Raw genomic sequence first — 20489 nt, 5'->3', positions numbered from 1 at the left:
ACTTTAAAGTTTTGTGTGGAAAGATTTGATGGTCTGTTCGGATAAGTGTTTGAAGAATTAGTGAGAAGATGTAATTTGTGCTCGTATGTCCACATTAGTGAAAGAAGCCATGTGTACCAGATTTTATTACATGAAAAAGTGCTGAAACTCCCTTGCAGTGGTGGCTTAAATGCTTTATAACTGTTGGGCAATACTGACTCCTTATTAAATAGTAAGGTAGATATTATTCCTTTTGGCCTCAGAATTGAAAGTCCACCCAAATTAAGCAAGAACAAAGCTTTTGATTTCTTTCTTTCTTTCTTTCTTTCTTTCTTTCTTTCTTTCTTTCTTTCTTTCTCTCTCTCTCTCTCTCTCTCTTTTTTTTTTTTTTTTTTGCTGCTTTCTAGGGTCCTATTGCTAGCTCCTCTCTACCTTCTCTATCATGAATATATAGTACATATACATCATACTGAATCATCTTCTCATACCATTTCTGGGTATTAAGTTGTATGTCCCTTCATTACCCATCACTGTGATCGCCTGCCACTGTTTTTCACTTATTTATGATCTTTTGTGGACAGAATCTCCTAATTTTTTACAGTAATCTTGAAAGATAAACACCTCTATCTTTATAAAAGACTAAAGATGCCAGAAAAATGGTCTTGTCCAAAGATAGTCAGCTAAAGTCATTATCAGGACTCATATCCATGTCTTTGGCTCAGGCCCACATTCTGAATACATTTCTTTGTTTTGAAAATTTTGTTTTTATTTTCTTTGGAAAACTTTTTTTTGTTAAATTTTTATTTTTATTTATTTATTAATTTAAGAGTGACAGAGAGAGACAGAGACAGAGACAGAGAGAATGGGTGCAACAGGGTCTCCAGCCATTGTAAACGAACTCCAGACGTGTGCACCCCCTTGTGCATCTGAGTAATGTGGGTCCTGGGGAATCAAGCCCTGAACTGGGGTCATTAGGCTTCACAGGAAAGCTGTTAACCACTAAGCCATCTCTCCAGCCCTCTGAATACATTTCTAACAAACAATATGTGACAGTATGCATAGGGCTCTGTCTGTGTTCCTCCTATCTCCTTCCCTGAGCCTCCCATTCCCTATGAATTTCCTTTGGGCTCATTTATCTTTGAATCATGCAACTCGTCAAAAAGGAAGTGTTAAGAGATTTGAAATCAGCCTGGCTACTTTCTGGTTTTGTGTCCTGGAATGTTTTAATTTTACTATCTCTCAGTTACCTTAAGTATAAAATAGAGATGATAATAATACTTATGCAAAGCACTGTGACAATTAAAATAAGTGGTAAGTCCTCAGTAAATGTTGATTATTACTGTCACTGTTACATAAGTAGGTTGAATAGACTTCAGTGTCCTGATAGATTCTGGGACTTGATTATTCCAGAGTCTGACTTCTAGTACAACTTGCATATGAGACTGGGGATATGACTCAGTGGCTAAAAGTGCTTGCTTGCAAAGCCTGTAGGCCTCATTTTGATTCCATAGGCCCCACATAAAGCCAGACAAAACAATGCATCTAGAGTTCATTTGCAGCAGCAAGAGACTCCAGTTAGCATGCATGTTCTCTCTCTCTCTCTCTCTCTCTCTCTCTCTTTCTTTCTTCCTCGTTCACACACACACATAAAAACTTGCAGGCTGGAGAGATGGCTTAGTACTTAAGACACTTGCCTGCAAAGCCTAACAACCTAGGTTCACTTCCCCAGTACACATGTAAAGCCAAACACACAAAGTGGCACATGACTCTGCTATTCGTTTATAGTGGCTAATGGCCCCATGCCCATTCTCTGTCTCTCTCTGCTTTCAAATAAAATAAATAAAATATTTAAAAAAAACTTGCATCGTGGTGTAATTCAAATGGTGAAGACAAGATAGCAGCAGTCATTTTTTGTACCTACTATGAGCCAGACATTAATTTGGTTCAAATGATGAGTATTATAGCCTCATTCAGTACCTACTACATGCTCAAAACTCTTCATATACCCTGTGAATTCTCACAGAAGTCTTCAAAGTTGTGCTGTTGGTTACTGAGCTTAATTGCTTCCAAATTTTGCTTTTGAGTGGTGTGAGTCTTTAAATTTTTATTTATTTATTTATTTTTTCAGTGAGAGAGAATGAGGTAGAGGGAAGATTGGCACACCATGGCCTCTAGCCACTGCACTCAAACTCCAGTCACACATGCCACCTTGTATGTCTGGCTTAATGTGGGTTCTGGGGAATAGAACCTGGGTCATTCAGACTTAGCAGGCAAGCACCTTAACTGCTAAGCCATCTCCCCAGCCCATGGTGTGAATTTTAACCAGCCTCTTTCCTTCCACACTGAAAATTGTACTCTTGAAAATTAGACCTGCATTTTCTGATTTCCAGTCTTCCAGCCCATTCTGGCTTCTCTGTCCCCTTCAAAAGATCTGCAGTGGTTCCAGATGTCATGCATCAGTTCCCCTCGAGCCAGGAATAAAAACTTTCCAGGCTTTGAGATTCAAATCCACTTAGAATGGCTAAGGGTAAATAAGTCTGTTGACAGTTATAGGAACCAACTTCCTTAAATTTGAACATTTTTTTCTTTAAAGTAAGACTTTTCCAAGACATGGCTGTCATACCCCATTTCCAAGAAAAAGAAAGAAATGGTAATTGACAGTGCGTTTTGTCCCATTATTGTAGGAGGTGCTGAGTCATGTCCTATTGTCAGATTTATACCTGTAATTTAAATTTTAAAAGTACTTATATTTTTGACCTACTCTATTGTTTTTTAAATTTCAGCTGCTATATTAGCTTATTTATCATTTTATGCCCATCTGCCTTTCTCCTACCTCACCTGATAGATAGGCATTGTATTTTCAAATCACTTTTCTTTTTTGTTTTAAACCACAAAAGTGAGTATTTTCCAGGTGGTTAAAAGATCTGGAAATAATCTAGCAAACTTTTATCTACTGGAAAACTTTTTGTCTTTTTTCCTTTTGAAATGTCAATAAAATTCATTAGCATATTTTTATAAAGATTGAATAACTCAGCTGAGTTTTTTAAAAAAATAATTTCCTTTCACTATTCATTTTTTTCCTTTTTTAAAAAATTATTTATGTACACAGTGTGTATAAAACCATGTTGGTACCATCGTTAGCCTCCTCCCTGTCCTCCCCCCTCTGAAGGGACCCTCTTCATTGGGGAATGTGGGTCATGCATTGTGGGATTAACCATCAGTTATGGGTAAGAGGCAGTGTCTCTGTGCATAATGTCCCAACATGTGGCTCTAACAATATTTCTGCCCCCTCTTCTGCAAAGTTCCCTGACCATGTTGGGTTTGTTTTGGGTCTACTTCAATGATGAGGTCTTGGGTGCCTCTGAACTGCTGGATATATGGTTTAGTAGCATTTAAGTGTTCTCTGTGTCTATCTCCTTCACCTTTGTGCTGTATGAGTAGCACTCTTGCTCATTTCCCCAAATACTCTTGGTTTCAGCTGGGGCCCTGTTGAGGTGTGATGGGCTAATTCTCTCCTCAGGATCTGTGTCCATCTGTAAAAGAGAAGTAAATTCTCCAACAGAGAGTGAAGTGAGCACCAGATAAATTGGATAACCACTATTATTTTAGAGAGAATTTAATAGGTGTAGCCCCTCTTGTAGCCCACTATTGGTGGGAGCTTGATGATGGAGAGCGGGCTTATTTTTGGATGTGGTTTTGACTTGTTTCCCAGATCTACCTATGGGTTCTGTTCTACTGAGTGGATCAGTTAGCCAAATCAAGAGCAGTTGGCTACCAACCATGGCTGTGTGCACTATTGCACTTGTGTGAGCATCACAACAGGTTGTTTTTGAGTAACTTAGACCATGAGTTGCTTGGACAGATGTTGGTCATTTTCTTCCAGTCTCTCATGTAGCACCTTCTGGCACTACATGAACTAACTGTCTGGGGACTGACTCTCTTCCAGATTCCAGCCAGGTCACTCCATGTTCCGTATCAATAGCATATGGTGTCTGCAGCAGTAGGGTCTTATCACTAATGTTTAGTGAGTCATCAAGTACTCTGACAGAAATCTATCTTCTTTTGGAAAACCTTGTAGGTCTCTCTAAGCAACAGCTTATTGTGGATGTTAACCACATACTTCCAGGCCAGCACAAAGGAAAAGAAGGAAGGAAAAATAGGTAATATAAAAAAGATAGAGAGAGAAGAGGGAGGGAGGGAGAGACAGAGAGAAAGGAGAAGATTAAGGTTAGTCTTCATCATACCTTCTCCAGGGCCCTATGATTCAGGTGTTCCCTCTAAGGACCTGATGAAGGTTCAACCATTTAGTCTGTCTTTTAGTATATAGAATTTTATGGTACCATTGCAATTTGGGTCCAGTTTTGTGTCCCCACCTCCACCCTTGCCCTCCCCTCCCACCCTACCCTCACTATTGTCTGGTCCTCGAGATGCTTATTAGGAATGTCAGCATCTCAGGCAGATTCAGGTTAAGAGACACAGATGAGTGAGAACATGCAACGATTATCTTTCTGAAAGAAAACAGCTCTGGAGACATACCCATATCTGATCTAAAGCTACATTACAAAGTCATAGTAATAAAAACAGCATGGTAATAGCATAAAAACAGGATTATAGACCAATGGAACAGTATTGAGGACCCAGACTTTAGGTCAAGTAACTATAACTACTTGATATTTGACAAAAGCCCTAACAATGTAGGCTGGAAAAAAGATAGCATGTTCAAAAAATGGTGTTGGACAAACTGGGTAACCATATGCAGGAAAATGAAACTTGATCCGTGCATCTCATCATGCACAAAAATCAAATCCAAAGGGATCAAAGACCTCAATATAACACCAGAAACTCTGCTGCTACTGGAAGAAAAAACAGGAGGGACTTTCCATGATATAGGAATGGGAAAAGACTTCCTGAGCAAAACTCCAGTATCTCAGGAACTTAAACAATAACTCAACCATTGGGAATCTCATGAAGCTGAAAAGTTCTTCACTAGCAAACATACATTAAGCAGCCCCAATAGATTACCCACAGAATGGGAGGAAATTTTCGTTGGCTATACAACTGACAGAGGCCTAATTTCTCAAGAACTCAAAAACCTAAACAATAAAAAGTCAAACAACCCACTCATGTAATGGGGCAAAGAACTGGGCAGGAAGTTCTCAGAGGAAGAAATACAAATGACAAACACACACTTGAGAAAATGTTCAGCATCCCTAATCAAATGCAAATTAAAACAACTATGAGACCCCATCTTGCCCAGTAAGGATAGCAAACGTTGAAAAAATCAAATGAAAACCAATGCTGGCAAGGATGTAGAGAAATAAGAACTCTCATTCACTGTTGATGGGAATGTAAGATGGTACAACCACTATGGAAACTAATATGGAGACTCCTGCAAAGGTTGACTATTTACCAACAGACCCAGTTATTCCCTTTCTGGGCATTTATCTTAAAAGCTGTACAACTCAGTTCAGAGATTTGTTCAACCATGTCTATAGCTGCTCAATTCATAAAAGGTAAGATCTGGAATCAACCCAGATGTCCATAATTAGACGAATGGATAACTAAGATGTGGTATATCTACACAATGGAATTCTACACGGAAGTAAGGAAAAATGATACAATGAAATTTGAAGAAAAATGTTCAAACCTGGAACAGATCTTTCTCAGTGAACTTACCCAATCACAGAAAGATAAATTGTTGCAGGGTCTCATTCATCTGAGGCTACTATTCATTGTTTTAGAGTTGATGAAGACTGAAAAAATTATTTATTTATTTAATTTTGGGCTTTTTTGAAGCAGGATCTCACAGTAGTCCATGGTGACCTGGAACTTACTTTGTAGTCAAGGCTTTTTTTGAACTCACAATGATCTTTCAATCTTAGTCTCTCCAGTGCTGGGGTTAGAGGCTTGCTAGCCCACCATGCTTGGCTAAAAGTTGCTTAAGATTGGATCAACCCTGTCTTCCTTGTTGCTAAGAATCCAAGCCAGTCCACATTGGGACCAACAAGCTCTTTATTTAAGAATTTTTTGTTCTTTTAACTTTAATTAATTAGCTTCTTTATTTATTTATGAGGTGGGCAGGGAGAATATGGTTGTATCAGGGCCTCCTGCTGCTACAAATGAACTCCAGACACATGTTCCACTCTGTGCATCTAGCTTTACTTGGGTATTGGAGAATTGATCCCTGGCCATTAGGCTTTACAGGCAAGCACTTTTAACCACTAAGCTCTCTCTCCAACCCAAGACATGCTCTTTCTAAAAGTTCTGTTCTCCTTCTATGGAATGGAAGCACATGATGGTGTACTAGGCCATGCCAGACACATCCCATTCCGGTCTTACACTGCACCCTTTCTCCTCTCTCACCACTGAGCATCCTTTTCAGAATGGTGCTGTTCAGAGTCTGGGAAACGGTGAATCCTTTTGTATCTTTGCCAAAACATGATGCCCCTTAGAAGGGGAATGTGAAGTTTACATTTTTGGAGTATTTAACTCATACTTATATGCTAGAATATCTGTACCAATGGTTAAATAAATCAGGAGATGAAATAGTGAGAATGTAATGCAAGTGGCCATTGATGAGCTAGCTGATGGTGGGCAGGGAGGCTCGGGAGACACACCTGTATAGCACTGCACCTGCTCCTGGTGACTTCATTTGTATGAACTAATATGGGCATTTTGAAATGCTAAACTCGTGCATGGCTTTGAAGGTTCAAGTGAAGCAGCAGTGCTTCTCACCTCACCTGATGCAGTGCTGCTTCTCAGGCTGGGACCTTCAGCTTGGAGTGGTCTTGTAAGCAAGGGTAACACCTAACAAGTAGTGAACACAGATAGTTGGTGGGATGTCTTTCAGTCCATCCTTTAGAGGCCATAGGAAGGTCAGGCGATGCTCATTTTACTCATAAATACATACTCACATGCCTTTAAACACCTAATTTATTTTCACTCAGTTTTTAGGGAATAAGAGGAAAGTTGCATGGACTATTCCACACATAGAGAGGAAAATACAGTGGTAGGACAAAAAATCCAACTTGTCATTCTTTAGTTCTGAGACTGGAGTTTTAGATAGCACAGAGAAAGGGAGGAGCCATTTGAAACGGAAGCAGACATGGGTATGGGTATTGTCCTCTTGTGAGGTGGACTTGTAGCTGCAGAGCATCTCAGTTGCTGGTATACCCAGGGTGAGTGAGCTGAGGGCTCACAGGCTGAGGTACACTCAATCCCCAAATAACTAAAATTAGGAGACTCAATTTGCTTTCACATTTGTGGTTCCAGTGTGGTGCAAAAAATTCATTCAGTCATTTATGCACATATCTAGCAAGCAGTCTGCTCTGTGTGTGCCACTGTTCCAGATTCTTAGGGCCTCAGCTATGACAGTGATGGCACTGTACCTCTTTCTGTGGTGTGTTTGGACCATTTCTCTTTTGGCTTTCCTGTATGAATTGTTTTGCCAGCTGGCCTTGCCCAGAGACATCCTCCAGCCCATAGCTGAGAGTTTGAACTTCTTAGCTCACCCCCCCCCCATACACAGCGGTACCAACTTTGGTTCCTTTCCTTCCTGTTCCTCTGCCCCACCGTGGCTTCTTAGTGGTGGTCTCAGCTAGAGAAGATGTACTTTTCAGGCATCAGGGGGAGAGCTATTCATTTCTTACTTATCCCTGGCAAGTATTCTGATTTTTCAACTAATGAGGCAGAAGACATCAATAGGAAAAGAAAAATAAGAACTTTCCTTGCCAGCGTTTCTTAGTTACCTCCTCAACATTGCCTTGTAGCCCTGCAGAATTCTCTCTGCATATTTTCATAGCACATTTGTTTTATTGCTAAAACTGATCTGTTAAGCAGAAAAGATGGAGAACACATGGTGCTCCTGTCAATTTTCTACTGTTTATTTGGATTTCCGTTTTCTCTTTCTTAAGACCTTATTCCTTATTGTCATTTTCATTTCTAATCCAAGTGACACTGGAGGAACCTCATCAGTTGGTACATTGAGCTTTGTAGCATAATAAGCAGAACTTCAAACTAAAGGTAACCTCACAGATGAAAGCCAAATTTTAATTAACTCAGTGTCTTAAGTGCTTAACCCCATGTCTGCTAAATAAAGGGCCTTTAGTAAGTGTATTTTTTTTTTTTATTGATAAGCAATGCAATCAGCTTCAAGTATTTATTGAAAACTAGCATTTTCCTGGGTGCTATACATAACAGAATTTTATTACCATTTCTATCCAGGGCCCAAAGCTTATGACTTGTCATTTCTTTTCGGATACCAGTCAAAATGGAGAATAACCATGGTCTCATAATTAGTGCCACATTTTATTCAGTCCAAGAAAGTTTCAACATGTGGCTACAATGGCAGCAGCTGCTCTCCATCAGGCGTTATGGAAAGGTGTTCACTGGAGGCCTCATAGGTGCTGGGTGCTGGGATATCCCAATTGATACAGATTAAAAAACTCAAGTCATTATCACCATTTCTCAAAGCATGTGTGTTGAAAACTGTGAGACTATTCTCATTCTTTTCCACACGCACATTCAGCTGAAGACTGTTTATGAAACAAACTGTCAACAAAATAACAAGTGGAAGCTTATTTATTCATTCCTTTATTCAGCCAGCCAGGCACCCCTCCAACCAGGGCTTCTCATAGCATTGACTTCTGAGGTTTTGTAAAGTGTGGGTTTAGATCGGCTAGCTCTGGGGTGCAGTCTGATACTGTGCAGCATTTTTAACATGCTCCTAACATAGATCAGGGCTTGATACTCAGTGTGACCCATGGACCCATGGACTTGGCATTACATGGAGCTCCTTAGAAATGTAGACTTTTAAGCTGGCACACCACAATGTGTGTTTAAACAAGGAACCATATTAGCATGCAATAAGTAGCAGGCTACTCTAATCTTTCCCTCCACTAAAAACTTGGAGCCTTGCACATGCTAGGCAATCACTGTCACTGAGCCGTATACAGCTATATCTCTAGCTCTTTAGTCTTTATTCTTTCTTTTTACTTTCAGACAGTCTTGCTAAATTGCCTTGGCTGTACTTGAACTCATTTTTGTAGCCCAGGCAAGTCTTGCACTTTCATTTGTCCTACCTCAGCTGCCCAATTAACCACGATTAGAAGCAATCTAATTAGGTGAGAGAATACACTATGGACAGGGTGTTGAAAAGTAAGACCAGGTAGAAAGTAAGGCCAGATGGACTTACAATGTCCTTTTCCAGTGTAAAACTCTAGGTTTCTATGTCAGTACAGCTTCTGACACTTGGCCAAAGAAACAGATGCCCCTTTGTTCATTCCATGACATGATTAATATATTACTATCTTTTATGATTGCCATTGTTTTTAAACATGGGGGTCAACCAACCCTCTTCTCAAGAGACCTTAAGTGTAGATAGAAAGTTTTACCATGGGGCTGAGGAGATGGCTTAGTGGGTACAGGTGCTTGCTTGAAAAGTCTGCCTACCTGAGTTCAATTCCCTTGCTCTCACATAAAGCCCAATGCCAAAAGTGGTGAAAACACCTGCAGTGCATTCATCTGCATTCATCACTGCATTCTTCTGCAGTGACAACAGATCCTGGAAGCTCCAACCCATACATATGTGTGTATGTGTGATTTGAGAGAGAGAGAGAGAGAGAGAGAGAAAGAGAGACAGACAGACAGACAGACAGACAGACACAGTATGGGCATGCCAGGGCCTCCTGCTACTGCAAATGAACTCTAGATGCCTATGCCACTTTGTACATTGGGCTTTATGTGGGTATTGGAGAATCAAACCCAGGCTGTCAGACTTTGCAAGCAAATACCTTTATTGCCAAGCCATCTCTCCTGTGTGTGTGTCACACATACACACATTTTAAAAGTTTTATCAGGAGAGATTCTTTTTGGAAAAAAACTTTATTTTTTATTTATTTACTTGAGAGAGAGAAAGAGGCAGAGAGAGGGAGAGAGAATGGGCACGCCAGGGCCTGCAGCCACTGCAAACTCCAGACACATGTGCCCCCTTGTGCATCTGGCTTACATGGGCCCTGGGGAATTGAACTGAGGTCCTTTGGCTTTGCAAGCAAATACCTTAACTGCTAAGCCATCTCTCCATTCCCAGAAGAGACATTCTTTTTTAAAAAAATTTTTAATTTTTATTTGCATTTTCCATGATTATAAAAAAAATCCCATGGTAATTCCCTCCCTCCCCACCCTCCACACTTTCCCCTTTGAAATTCCATTCTCCATCATATTACCTCCCCATCACAATCATTGAAGAGACATTCTTATGTCCAACTATGTCAGTATATTTAACATTTTGGCTCAGACACCAGGAGATCAGAGCTTCTCTTTGCTCATCCATAAAATAGAGTTACTACTCCTACATGCTGTGGCTTCCCATAGATCCTTGTTGTGAGGCACTTGAAATATGCATGTGTAGTAGCTTTGAAAACCTGAAGATGTTCATGGGATTTTAAACACTTCAGTGAGAAAACATCCTATGTCAGAGCAGATCTTCTAACTTGGGACTTCTGGAAAATTATTTTATCTAGCTGAACATCAGTTTCTGAGTATAGAAAATGGTCATAGGGCTAAAGGAATGGCTTAGCGATTAAGGTGTTTGCCTGCAAGCCCAAAGACCCAGGCTCGATTCTCTAGGACCCATGTTAGCCAGATGCACAAGGGGGCACACATGTCTGTAGTTTGTTTGCAGTGGTTGGAGGCCCTGGCACGCACGCCCTTCCTTCCTTCCTTCCTTCCTTCCTTCCTTCCTTCCTTCCTTCCTTCCTTCCTTCCTTCCTTCCATCCTTTCTCTCTCTCTCTCTCTCTCTCAAATAAATAAGAAAATGGTCATAACTTCTGTTAGAGCAGATGCAGTGAGGACTAGAAATGTTTGCAATGTATGTAATGGATCTAGCACAAGGTTTGTACACCATGGCATATTTAGTGTTTATTCCAGATAATTGTTCTTCGTCCAGTGTGGTCTAGATAAGTCCTAGATCAATGATTGCCAAGGGCAGCAGATTCAGGGACTTGGTTGAGAAATAAGCTTCCAAAGAGGCCTTCTCATAAGGCCTATTAAATGAAAGCAAATTGAGAGGGTGGCATTAAAACTGGGTAAAGTTTGGGGTGAATGACCATTAGCTCACGATGTTAGTATCTTGAAATCTTTTATTTAAGTTTCTCTGAAAGAACCCTGAACTTCCAGTAAGGTTTTTCTATTGCCTGACATATGTGTGAGTGCCAGTCACTGAGGACTAAGGATTTTCTCTGATTACTATGTCTGTCATATGCTGCCATCAGTAGTACCCAGCAGATCTGTCATTGGTGTCCATAAAAGCCTTGCATAGGCTTGGTGTCCATGTGAGAGCACATACCAGGCCATAGGGGAGCAGCAGAATCAGAAGTACCAAGGGTCATGTAAGTGATGAAAAAAGCTTGCACTAAGGACTGTTGGAACTGATGGTTCCCTCATTAGCAGAACTGAACAGCAAGTCTTCCTTACACTAGACATAGGAGGCAGCTGCTGGGCTGTTACTGTTTTACAGTCATCAATTAAGCATTGGGGGCATAGAGGGAGTATTGTTCTCACCATTCTGTATCTCCCCGCCCTCTAGCTCACACTTTTATTTTGGAATTGCCCCATTAAGGCTTTGATTTTCCTACATCTTGTTTCTGGTAGGCAGCCAAGTCTTAGAAGGGATTTTTTTTTCTTTCCTTTCTTCCTCTCCTCTCCTCCTCTCCTTTCTCTCTTCTTTTCTTAAGTGATTGCTTTCATTTTTTTTTGCCCTGAAGTTGTCAGAGTTTGTGTGTTGATGTCTGGGCAGGTGTCCACCAAATTAAATGTGTCCTCACAGACAGTCTTGGGCCAACTATCATATGACGTTTTTCACACGGATCTCTTTGTGGGAGTAGGAAGTGTATTCTCAATACCATGTGAGAATGAGGAAAGAGAACCATTTTCAGGATGCAGAATTTCAGTGAAAAGCTACTAGGAAGGGAGGGGGTAGAAAAGAGATCGGAGGGCAACAGCAGAGCTACAGGGAAAAGGCAGGCAGTACTGTGGGAGGGAATAAGGATAACTGAGGAATATCCTATGGTGTTAATAAAACTTAAGAGCAAATGTGCCGCCATATTCTTGTGTAGAGTCATAGAAGTCCTTCCTGGTAGGAATAGGGTAGTTCAGAGGCTTAACACTCCAATTCCTTTCTAACTGATCCTATATTACTTGTTCTGAATCTAGCCTCAGGTGTAGACCCATTTTGTTAGGATTTGGCCTGAATGGGCAGTCATTTCCTCTCTGTGTCAAAGCCAAAGGACATGGCCCTCACCTCTAGCCATTTTATATTAGCAGTCTTTAGGGAGTATGTGTATAAAATATGAATGGGATAAAGCTCCAGGTAAAAGGAGCTTCATGAACCAGCGCAAAAAAAAAAAAAAAAAAAGATCGCCAAGAGTTCAAGGCCACCTGAGACTACATAGTGAATTCCAGGTCAGCCTGAGCCAGAGTAAGACCCTACCTTGAAAAAAAAAAATTGAGAGGCACCATGCTTTTAGAATATAAACTCATATGGAAGGAACACTTGATATGGGTCAACAAACTGGATGCCAGGGCCAACTGTGCCTCCTGTGAGCTACAGGATGCAATATTTGGCAGGTTATTTATTCATTTTATATTTATTTCTGTGTGTGTGTATGAACGGATGCATGTGCCATGGCATGTGTGTGCAGGTTAGAAGAGAACTTTTGAAGTGTTTATTCTCTACCTTCTTTGAGATAGTGTTTCTTTCCTCAACAAATGACTGCCAAACTGTCAGCTGTCAGACTGCCGGACCCAAGCTTAGGACTCTCCTGGATCCACCCCCCTCCCCCATTGTCCTGGACTCTGTGAGATCACAAATGCATGTTTCTGCCTTTGCTTGGATGTTGGAGAATTGAACTCTGGATGATAGGTTTTGGGAGCAAGCATCTGTAACCAATGAGTCATATTCCCAGCCCCTAGGCAAGTAATTTTCTCTATTAGAAGGTCCAGGAAGAATAATCCTTGTAAGTCTACTATACTTACTATAAATCTATAAATTCCACTGATTTTTGTGATCAGATGAAATAATGGAGAAAAGAACATTAAAGACTTCATAGCTGCACTGTTGTTCAGTGTAGTCACTAACCATATATAGCAATTTCAGTTCAAAGTAAATAAAATTAAGTGAAATGTAAAATTCAGTTCCCTAGTCAAGGTCAAGTGCTCAGTGCATGCAAACACACAGTGAGTGCATTATCTTCAGAGCAAATTGTACTGGGCAAGCCTGCAGAGGACAATGGAGTATGTGATATTGATGGTATAAAGAATGGAGCATTATAGGGGTGACAGATGCTATCATAGTTAGGGATCCTTGCCAAGGAGCAGAATCAACTGAAATCAGATGAATTAAAATGTAGGATTTGCTTGACTAATCTAGGAAAACTTGAAGGGATTTCCAAAGACAAGAAGTACAGTGAACCTTCAAGAAGAATTGGAAACATTTCTTAGATTATCTGGAACTAAAGAATCCATTTCTTTGGTTGAGGAGATGGTTCAGCAGTTAAAGGTACTTGCTTGGAAAATTTGATTGGCCCAAGTTTGATTCCCCAGTACCCAAATAAAGCCAGATGCACAAAGTGGTGAACACATACATCTGGAGTTCCTTTTCAGTGGCAAGAGGTCCTGGTTGTCCCTCTCCTCTTCCTCAAAAATAGATAAATACATTTTTTAAAAAAGAAACCATTTCTCCCTTTCACTATCTCTTCCTCCCGCCCCTTCTTACTTGTGCTCCTCTCCCTATGGCCACTGGGATTTTGTCTGTGTTTCTCTGTGTCAGTAGCCATGGCTACCCTTACTATCTCCCATTTCTCTCCTTCCTCTTTTCCTTAATTCATTTCTTTCTGTCTTCCTTCTCTAGCCTCTCAGCTCTGCAGACCAGCTTTCTAAGGGGCCATATCCATGGTCCCTACAGAACTCAACAAAATGGTTTTCAGCACCTTTTTGCAAATATGTCCAGCTAAAAGCAGGCTTCTGGTTCTTTTTCACCAGCTCCTGTCATCACTATTTGGGAAAACAGAGGCCATGTCCTGTGTTGACTCATCAGGGACAGTTGGGAGATCTCCTCTCTTTAAAAAAACAAAACAAAACACAAAAAACATGGAGATAGGAGGAGGTAATTGACCTACACTCCTTAGCCCTTGGAGAGGTCTGTTGAGCTTAGGATCACACCAGTAAAGATTTGACAGGGGCCACAACAGGAGAGTGTGGTACCTCATTTTCTTTCATCATCCCAGTACAGGTGCAGACCCCAAGGTAGTGGCTTAACCTTCACATTATGTACTTATCCCAGTAGGGAAGTGACATGGCCATAAAAGGTGGAAATCAAGTCTAAGTTTTTGTCATTCCTTAAATACAAACTGAGCCCTCACAAGTCTCTCTCTCTCTCTCTCTCTCTCTCTCTCTCTCTCTCTCTCTCTCTCTTTTTTCCTCCCTTTAGGAAGGAACATGAGGATCCTTTGGAGATCATTCAAGAGGACGGTGGAAGGAGCCATTTAAAATATAGTACAAAGTGCAGGCTGCAAGGCTGGGGTCCGAGGGTTGGCAGTGGAAAACCCTGTTGGGCTGTGATCTCTCACTGAAAAGTTCCAAGTGCCTTTTTGCTTCCTGTAAGAGAAAGGAAGACAAGGAGAAGACCATGTCTATAGCCCTGAAGCAGGTGTTCAACAAGGACAAGACTTTTCGTCCCAAGAGGAAATTTGAACCTGGCACACAGAGGTTTGAGCTACACAAACGGGCCCAGGCGTCCCTTAACTCAGGCGTGGACCTGAAGGCAGCCGTGCAGCTGCCCAGTGGGGAGGACCAGAACGACTGGGTGGCAGTGCACGTAGTGGACTTCTTCAATCGCATCAACCTCATCTATGGCACCATCTGTGAGTTCTGCACCGAGCGGACCTGCCCTGTAATGTCAGGGGGCCCCAAGTATGAGTATCGCTGGCAGGATGACCTCAAATATAAGAAACCCACTGCACTGCCAGCTCCCCAGTACATGAACCTGCTTATGGATTGGATCGAGGTGCAGATCAATAATGAGGACATATTTCCGACATGTGTGGGTAAGTCCTTGACCAGCTTCTCAATTTGTTTGGTGTATTTTTTTGAGGGGTGAGAGGCCCCCCCAAGCTTAGACAGTGAGTCTTAGATTACCTTTGAGTACTTGATAGCACTCAGGTCATGTTTCCCTAAGTTCTATCATATACCTATAATTTCTTTTTTTAATTATTGACAACTTCCATAATTATAGACCATAAACCATAATTCCCTCCTCCTTCACTTTCCCCTTCACAACCCTACCGTCCATCTTATCCCTTCCCCCTCTCCATCAGTCTGTCTTTATTTTGATGTCATCATCTTTTCTTCCTATTATGATGGTCTTGTGTATTTTCCTCCTATTATGATAGCCTTGTGTAGGTAGTGCCAGGCACTGCGAGGTCATGGATATCAAGGCTGTTTTGAGTGTGGAAGAGTGCATAGTAAGCAGTCCTACCCTTCCTTTGACTCTTAGATTCTTTCTTCCACCTCTTCTGCAATGGACCCTGAGTCTTAGAAGGTGTGATAGAGATGTTTCAGTGCTGATCATTCCTCTGTCACTTCATCTCAGCACAATGGTGCCTTTTGAGTCATCCCAGAGGTCACTGCCATCTAAAAAGAGAAGCTTCTCTAATCAAAAGTGACAGTAGCATTAATATATGGGTACAAACATTAAGGGAAGTGCTTATCGGGCGGTTTGGTGAGCATAATCTAAGCATTTAGACAGACACCAGAAGGTGTTACACCCCTAGGGCTCGTGACTTCCCCTGTCGTAGGCTTTTCAGTATCAGGCATGTATTTCTTCCCATGGAGTGGGCCTCCAGTCCAATTCTGTAATTTCTTTCTATCTGAGAATGTCACTGAGATGGGGGAAGAAGTCATTTACGGTCCACTTGCAATTACTTTGTGGCCACCAGTGATACATGTACCCCATGCTGGGGCACACTGGAGAAATACCAGATTTGATTTTTTGTTTTGTTTTGCTTTTTAAGGCTGATTTTGTTGGCTGCCTTAGAAGTAGACTCCAAATTCTGTATCTTGGTAACATTTCAATATTTCTTTTACTAATTACTCTTAAGTAACTACTGATAGTATTTGTTTTTCAAGATTAAGAAGTTGCAGTGATGGTATTTATAGATTTTTTTATAGGAAGCAAGCAAACAGGAATTCACATTCTGGGGGAGTAAAGATCTCAGCATTGTTCCTTTCCTAATCATAAGTTGCTAGTCACAGGCTGTACTGTCAACTTTGACTTGCATGGCTGCTGGATATACTTGAAATGTGAATGCTTTGTTTTGCTTTGTGCTATGGGCCATAAAGCTCAAGGGGACAGACCAGATTTTTTTCTACCTCTTACTAGTTCTTTACATTGTTGGCCATTGGATTTCTCACACACTGATGGCCTAAATTTGGAGTTCAGTGCCTTCTGTCCAATTCTCCATAGGAATAAGTCATATCCCATTTCTACTGCTATCTCCCGAGTACCTAGCACAGTGCCCTGGAACCTGTGTGAGCATTCAGAACCACTTCTGGAATGACTGAATAAATGCTGTGCTATGGAAAATAGTCTTAAAAGCTCTGGAGTAGCCATGGCACAAAACAAGTATGTGAAGCCCACAGTTGCAATCACCTCTAGGTGGTTGGAGAGTTGAGAAGGAATGTATGGAAGTAATTAAGTTTATAACAGGAAAAAAAAGGTATATAAATTGATTAGTGTAGCATGGTACATTTTGAAATATTCAACACATGCAAAACCAATTTGTCAGAATCCTGGTGTTGCTTTAGCTTGTCCAGTACCGCCCGCTCCCCACCCCGCTCCTGTATCCTGTCTTATTAACAAGAAGGAGGTGGAGTATGTTGTAGTTGCCTAATCAGAAGAAGTTGCTCAGAAACTCCCCTGGGCATATGTTCAGTACCTCCAAGGCATAGGGATTCCTCCAGATCTTGTCTTTGCACTTTTACTAACAGAGACTGCTTGGAGGGCTAGGGAGAATCTTCCAAAAGACTCAAAAGCAACATTCAGTGCCTTGTGCTGAACACACGACCACAATAAAGGTATGTAAGTGGGCAAGGATGCCTCCTCACATTCAGATCCTGGAGGCTTTGAACTCCAGCACTGCTGCTCTCTAGCAGCTGTGGTTGCCATATAGAGTTGCTGACCAGACATCTTAGCACAGAGCCGCATGCTACCCGAGAGCCATACAGCAGAGCAATGCAGCTTCTGGCCATCTGCTTGATGGTTTCTGGGAGGAAATAGTGGCTACTCCCATTTTCTCCAGAGAACATGACTTTGCTTTGCTATCTTTTTCTAGATGTTTCCTTAGTCATTCCACATGCTCTGGGGACCGCTGAATCTTCTGTTTTAGCTCTACCCAGTCTGTGCTCCATAGCACACTGGTGTTCTGAGGAACCTTAATGGGAAAAATCTGGAAAAATAAGTTTGGGAAGTGCTGAGTAAAGTTGATTTTTTTTTTTTTTTTTTACCACAGTACTTTTAATTTTATGAATTTCCAAGAAGAGAGTGATTTAGTATGTGGTATTTCCTAGTTTGACCTGGCATTTTCTTTTCTTTATGAATGGAACACCATTAGTGTCTTGAGCAAATGTTAACCTATATAAATTATAGTTGCCAGACTTCAGTGTCAGAATTACTTGGGCCTTTGGTTCAAAGTGCACATTCCTTGGATCCTTTCCCTTACCAACTCAGTCAGTCTCTTAGATGAGAGCCTACTGAGAACAAACTGTTGTTCCTGTGCTGCATAATTCTTCTCTAGAACTTAGTCCTCCTTTTTAGCTGGAATTTTGTACCCTTTAAGCAACCTCTCCCCAGACCCTGGTGACTCCTGTTCTACTCTATTCATATGAATTCAGCTGTTTTAGCTTTTACATTATGTGAGGTCATATGGTATTTGAGTTTATTTGCCAAGCTCAATCCATACATGGTTAATACATGTTGCAAGTGTTTGTTTTTATAAAAATGTTCTTTAAAAATATTTTATTTTTATTTATTTATTTGAAAGAAAGAAAGAGGTTGATAGAAAGATGGAGAATTGGCATGGCCAGGCCTCTAGCCCCTATAAACGAATTCCAGATGCATGTGCCACCTTGTGCATCTGGCTTACGTGGGTACTGAGGAATCAAACCTGAGTCTTGGGCTTTGCAGGCAAGCACCTTAACTGCTAAGCCATCTCTCCAGCCCTCAGTTATTTTCTTACTATTGAATTGTTTATGCTCCTTATGAACCTTAGTTAATAAGCACCAACAACACTTCCATTTTTTTGTAACCACCCAGAATACTTTTCTTTCCCCCAGAAACAGTCTCCTTCTCAACCCTGTGTTTATACACATTCTTTCCTGTCATCACCCACTTTGCTAACAATGATTCCCATATATCCTTTGAGGGGAACTCATATACCATGTCTTCTATGAAGACTTCCAATAAGACTTCAGCTTCCATAAAGCTCTGGAAGAGATCACATTCGTTTGAATCTCTCAGGAAAGAGTCCATTTTGATGCCTCATACAATGCTGGATGGGATGATTAGTAGAAAAATAACCTGTCTTTGACCACAACATTTCATGGTGCTGGAGATCTAAGCACAGTTGCCACCATTTCAGGACAGTTCCAGCACCTTGTTTCTACAGAGCTTTATCTTCTCTCACTTTTGTGAGGTGGAGGTGCCATGTTAGGAGTTGCAAAAACACCAGGCCATTTACCATCCCCAGGAAAGTCAGCTGCACCCTGCTCACTCCCAACCCAGTGATTTGCTCCCAGATGTTATGGTCTTTCTTTTAGAAGAACCTATTTTTAGGAGCCACTTTCTCCACTGTGCTTCATTTCCTCCTCCTCTTCCTGCCCCTGACTCCAGCCTACTTTCTCCCTTTGTGCCTTTGTGCTGTCAGGAGTCATTATCGTGGAAATGATCAAGATGTCTGTCAAAATAAAAGAGCTCTTGGCCAGCAGCAAATCCTGGGTGGATGAGAAATAAGAGATCTGCTTAGAATTACATTTGGAATCCTGGGCATATTTCTGTGTTCCTGCCTGGGAAATGAGAAGAGTTCAAACTTTACCTCCTCCCCACTGTGATGCAAGGAAAGAGAACCGGAAATACTGACAGATGTGCAGTCTTCACCCTTAGTTAGATATTAAAGGATATAAACAGCTGTTGATTGCTAACATTCAAACACTGAGCAAAGACAGCCTTTCATCTGTTGCTACATTCAAGTTTAAATAGGGACCCATGCTAGTCCAGAAGTCAAGCTTTCTCAGATGGGAGAATACCAAACATATGTGGCTCCCTTGTAAACCATAGTCTTTGACTCTCCCTGGAGCCCTCCTTGCTTCCTTTGTTAGAGATCTGACAGATGCCTCTGTTGAAGCCCTTAGGCCTGCAGTTAACTCAAGAAGCAAAGGCCACCTCCTCTTTGATTGTACTTCTCTTAGAGATAACAACCAAGACAAGAAAGCAGAAAGCCACAGACTTTTAAAGAATTCTATTGCTTATATAATTCCAATAATTTCTATTTATTGGAATTAGATAAGCAAAAGTTCTAGTTCCAACTTTACTATTTTTCTGTTATGTAACAGGATTTAATATTTTAGATCTGATACTCAGGAAAAAAAAATGAAGAGAAAACTTAGAACCTTTCTGACTCATATGTTTTGAAAAAGCCTTTGAAAGGGGGGAATAAAAACATGTAAGACACAATGACATCATCTCACCTACGTCTGTGGTTTGAGAATAAGTGGGAGTTGGGCAGAAAAGATGAGAGAAAGGAAGAGAAGAAGCAGATTCATGTCTGGTGTGCCTGCTAAATGCCGGGTACTTAATCTCTTAATTCTTGCAGCAGCTCAATGAAGTAAAAGTGAAGTTAATATTCCATTTCACTAGGAAAAAAAATCCAAGGGCGTTCATTAAAATTGCACAGTTGGCACATAATTTAGGAGTCAGTGTTTGAGCTTTAGTGGCCAACAATTGACATCACTACCGCTCATTGTCATTCAGAGCAGGTATTCATTTCTCAGATTCTTCTTTGCATGGATGGAGAATACACAGTATATTTTTATTTTTATTTATTTACTTGGGAGAGAATGGGAGGGAGAGAGAGAATGGGTGTAGCAAGGCCTACCCACTGCAAAGGAACTCCAGACACATGTGCCACCATAAGCATCTGGCTTACCTGCGTTCTTTGAGTTGAACCTGGGTCCCTAGTCTTCGCAGAAAAACTCCTTAACCTCTAAACCATCTCTCTGGCTCTAAAACATCTTTATTTATTTATTTATTTACAAGAGGAGAGAGAAAATATGAATGAGAAAGAGATGCATGCACCACTTTGCACATCTGGCTTTATGTGGGTACTGGGGAATCAAACTCAGGCCTTTAGGCCTTGAAGGTGCCTTTAACTGCTGAGACATCTCTCTAGCCTAGATGGAA

The 20489-nt window shown here is 41.1% G+C and overlaps 1 protein-coding gene across 1 annotated transcript in view; it reads left to right on the top strand.

The window, feature by feature from the left end:
- Mob3b (MOB kinase activator 3B) overlaps positions 1–20489 on the top strand; it is a 201241-nt gene that overhangs the window by 65700 nt on the left and 115052 nt on the right. The window contains exon 2 of the mRNA XM_045141532.1: positions 14466–15081. Within this exon, the coding sequence (XP_044997467.1) occupies positions 14664–15081 (418 nt within the window). The 5' untranslated portion in view covers positions 14466–14663. The remainder of the gene's footprint in view (positions 1–14465; positions 15082–20489) is intronic.

The sequence above is a fragment of the Jaculus jaculus genome, chromosome 1 (genome assembly GCF_020740685.1).
Source record: "Jaculus jaculus isolate mJacJac1 chromosome 1, mJacJac1.mat.Y.cur, whole genome shotgun sequence".
NCBI classification, from domain to species: Eukaryota; Metazoa; Chordata; class Mammalia; order Rodentia; family Dipodidae; genus Jaculus; species Jaculus jaculus.
This window is presented reverse-complemented; position numbering and strand designations above follow the sequence as displayed.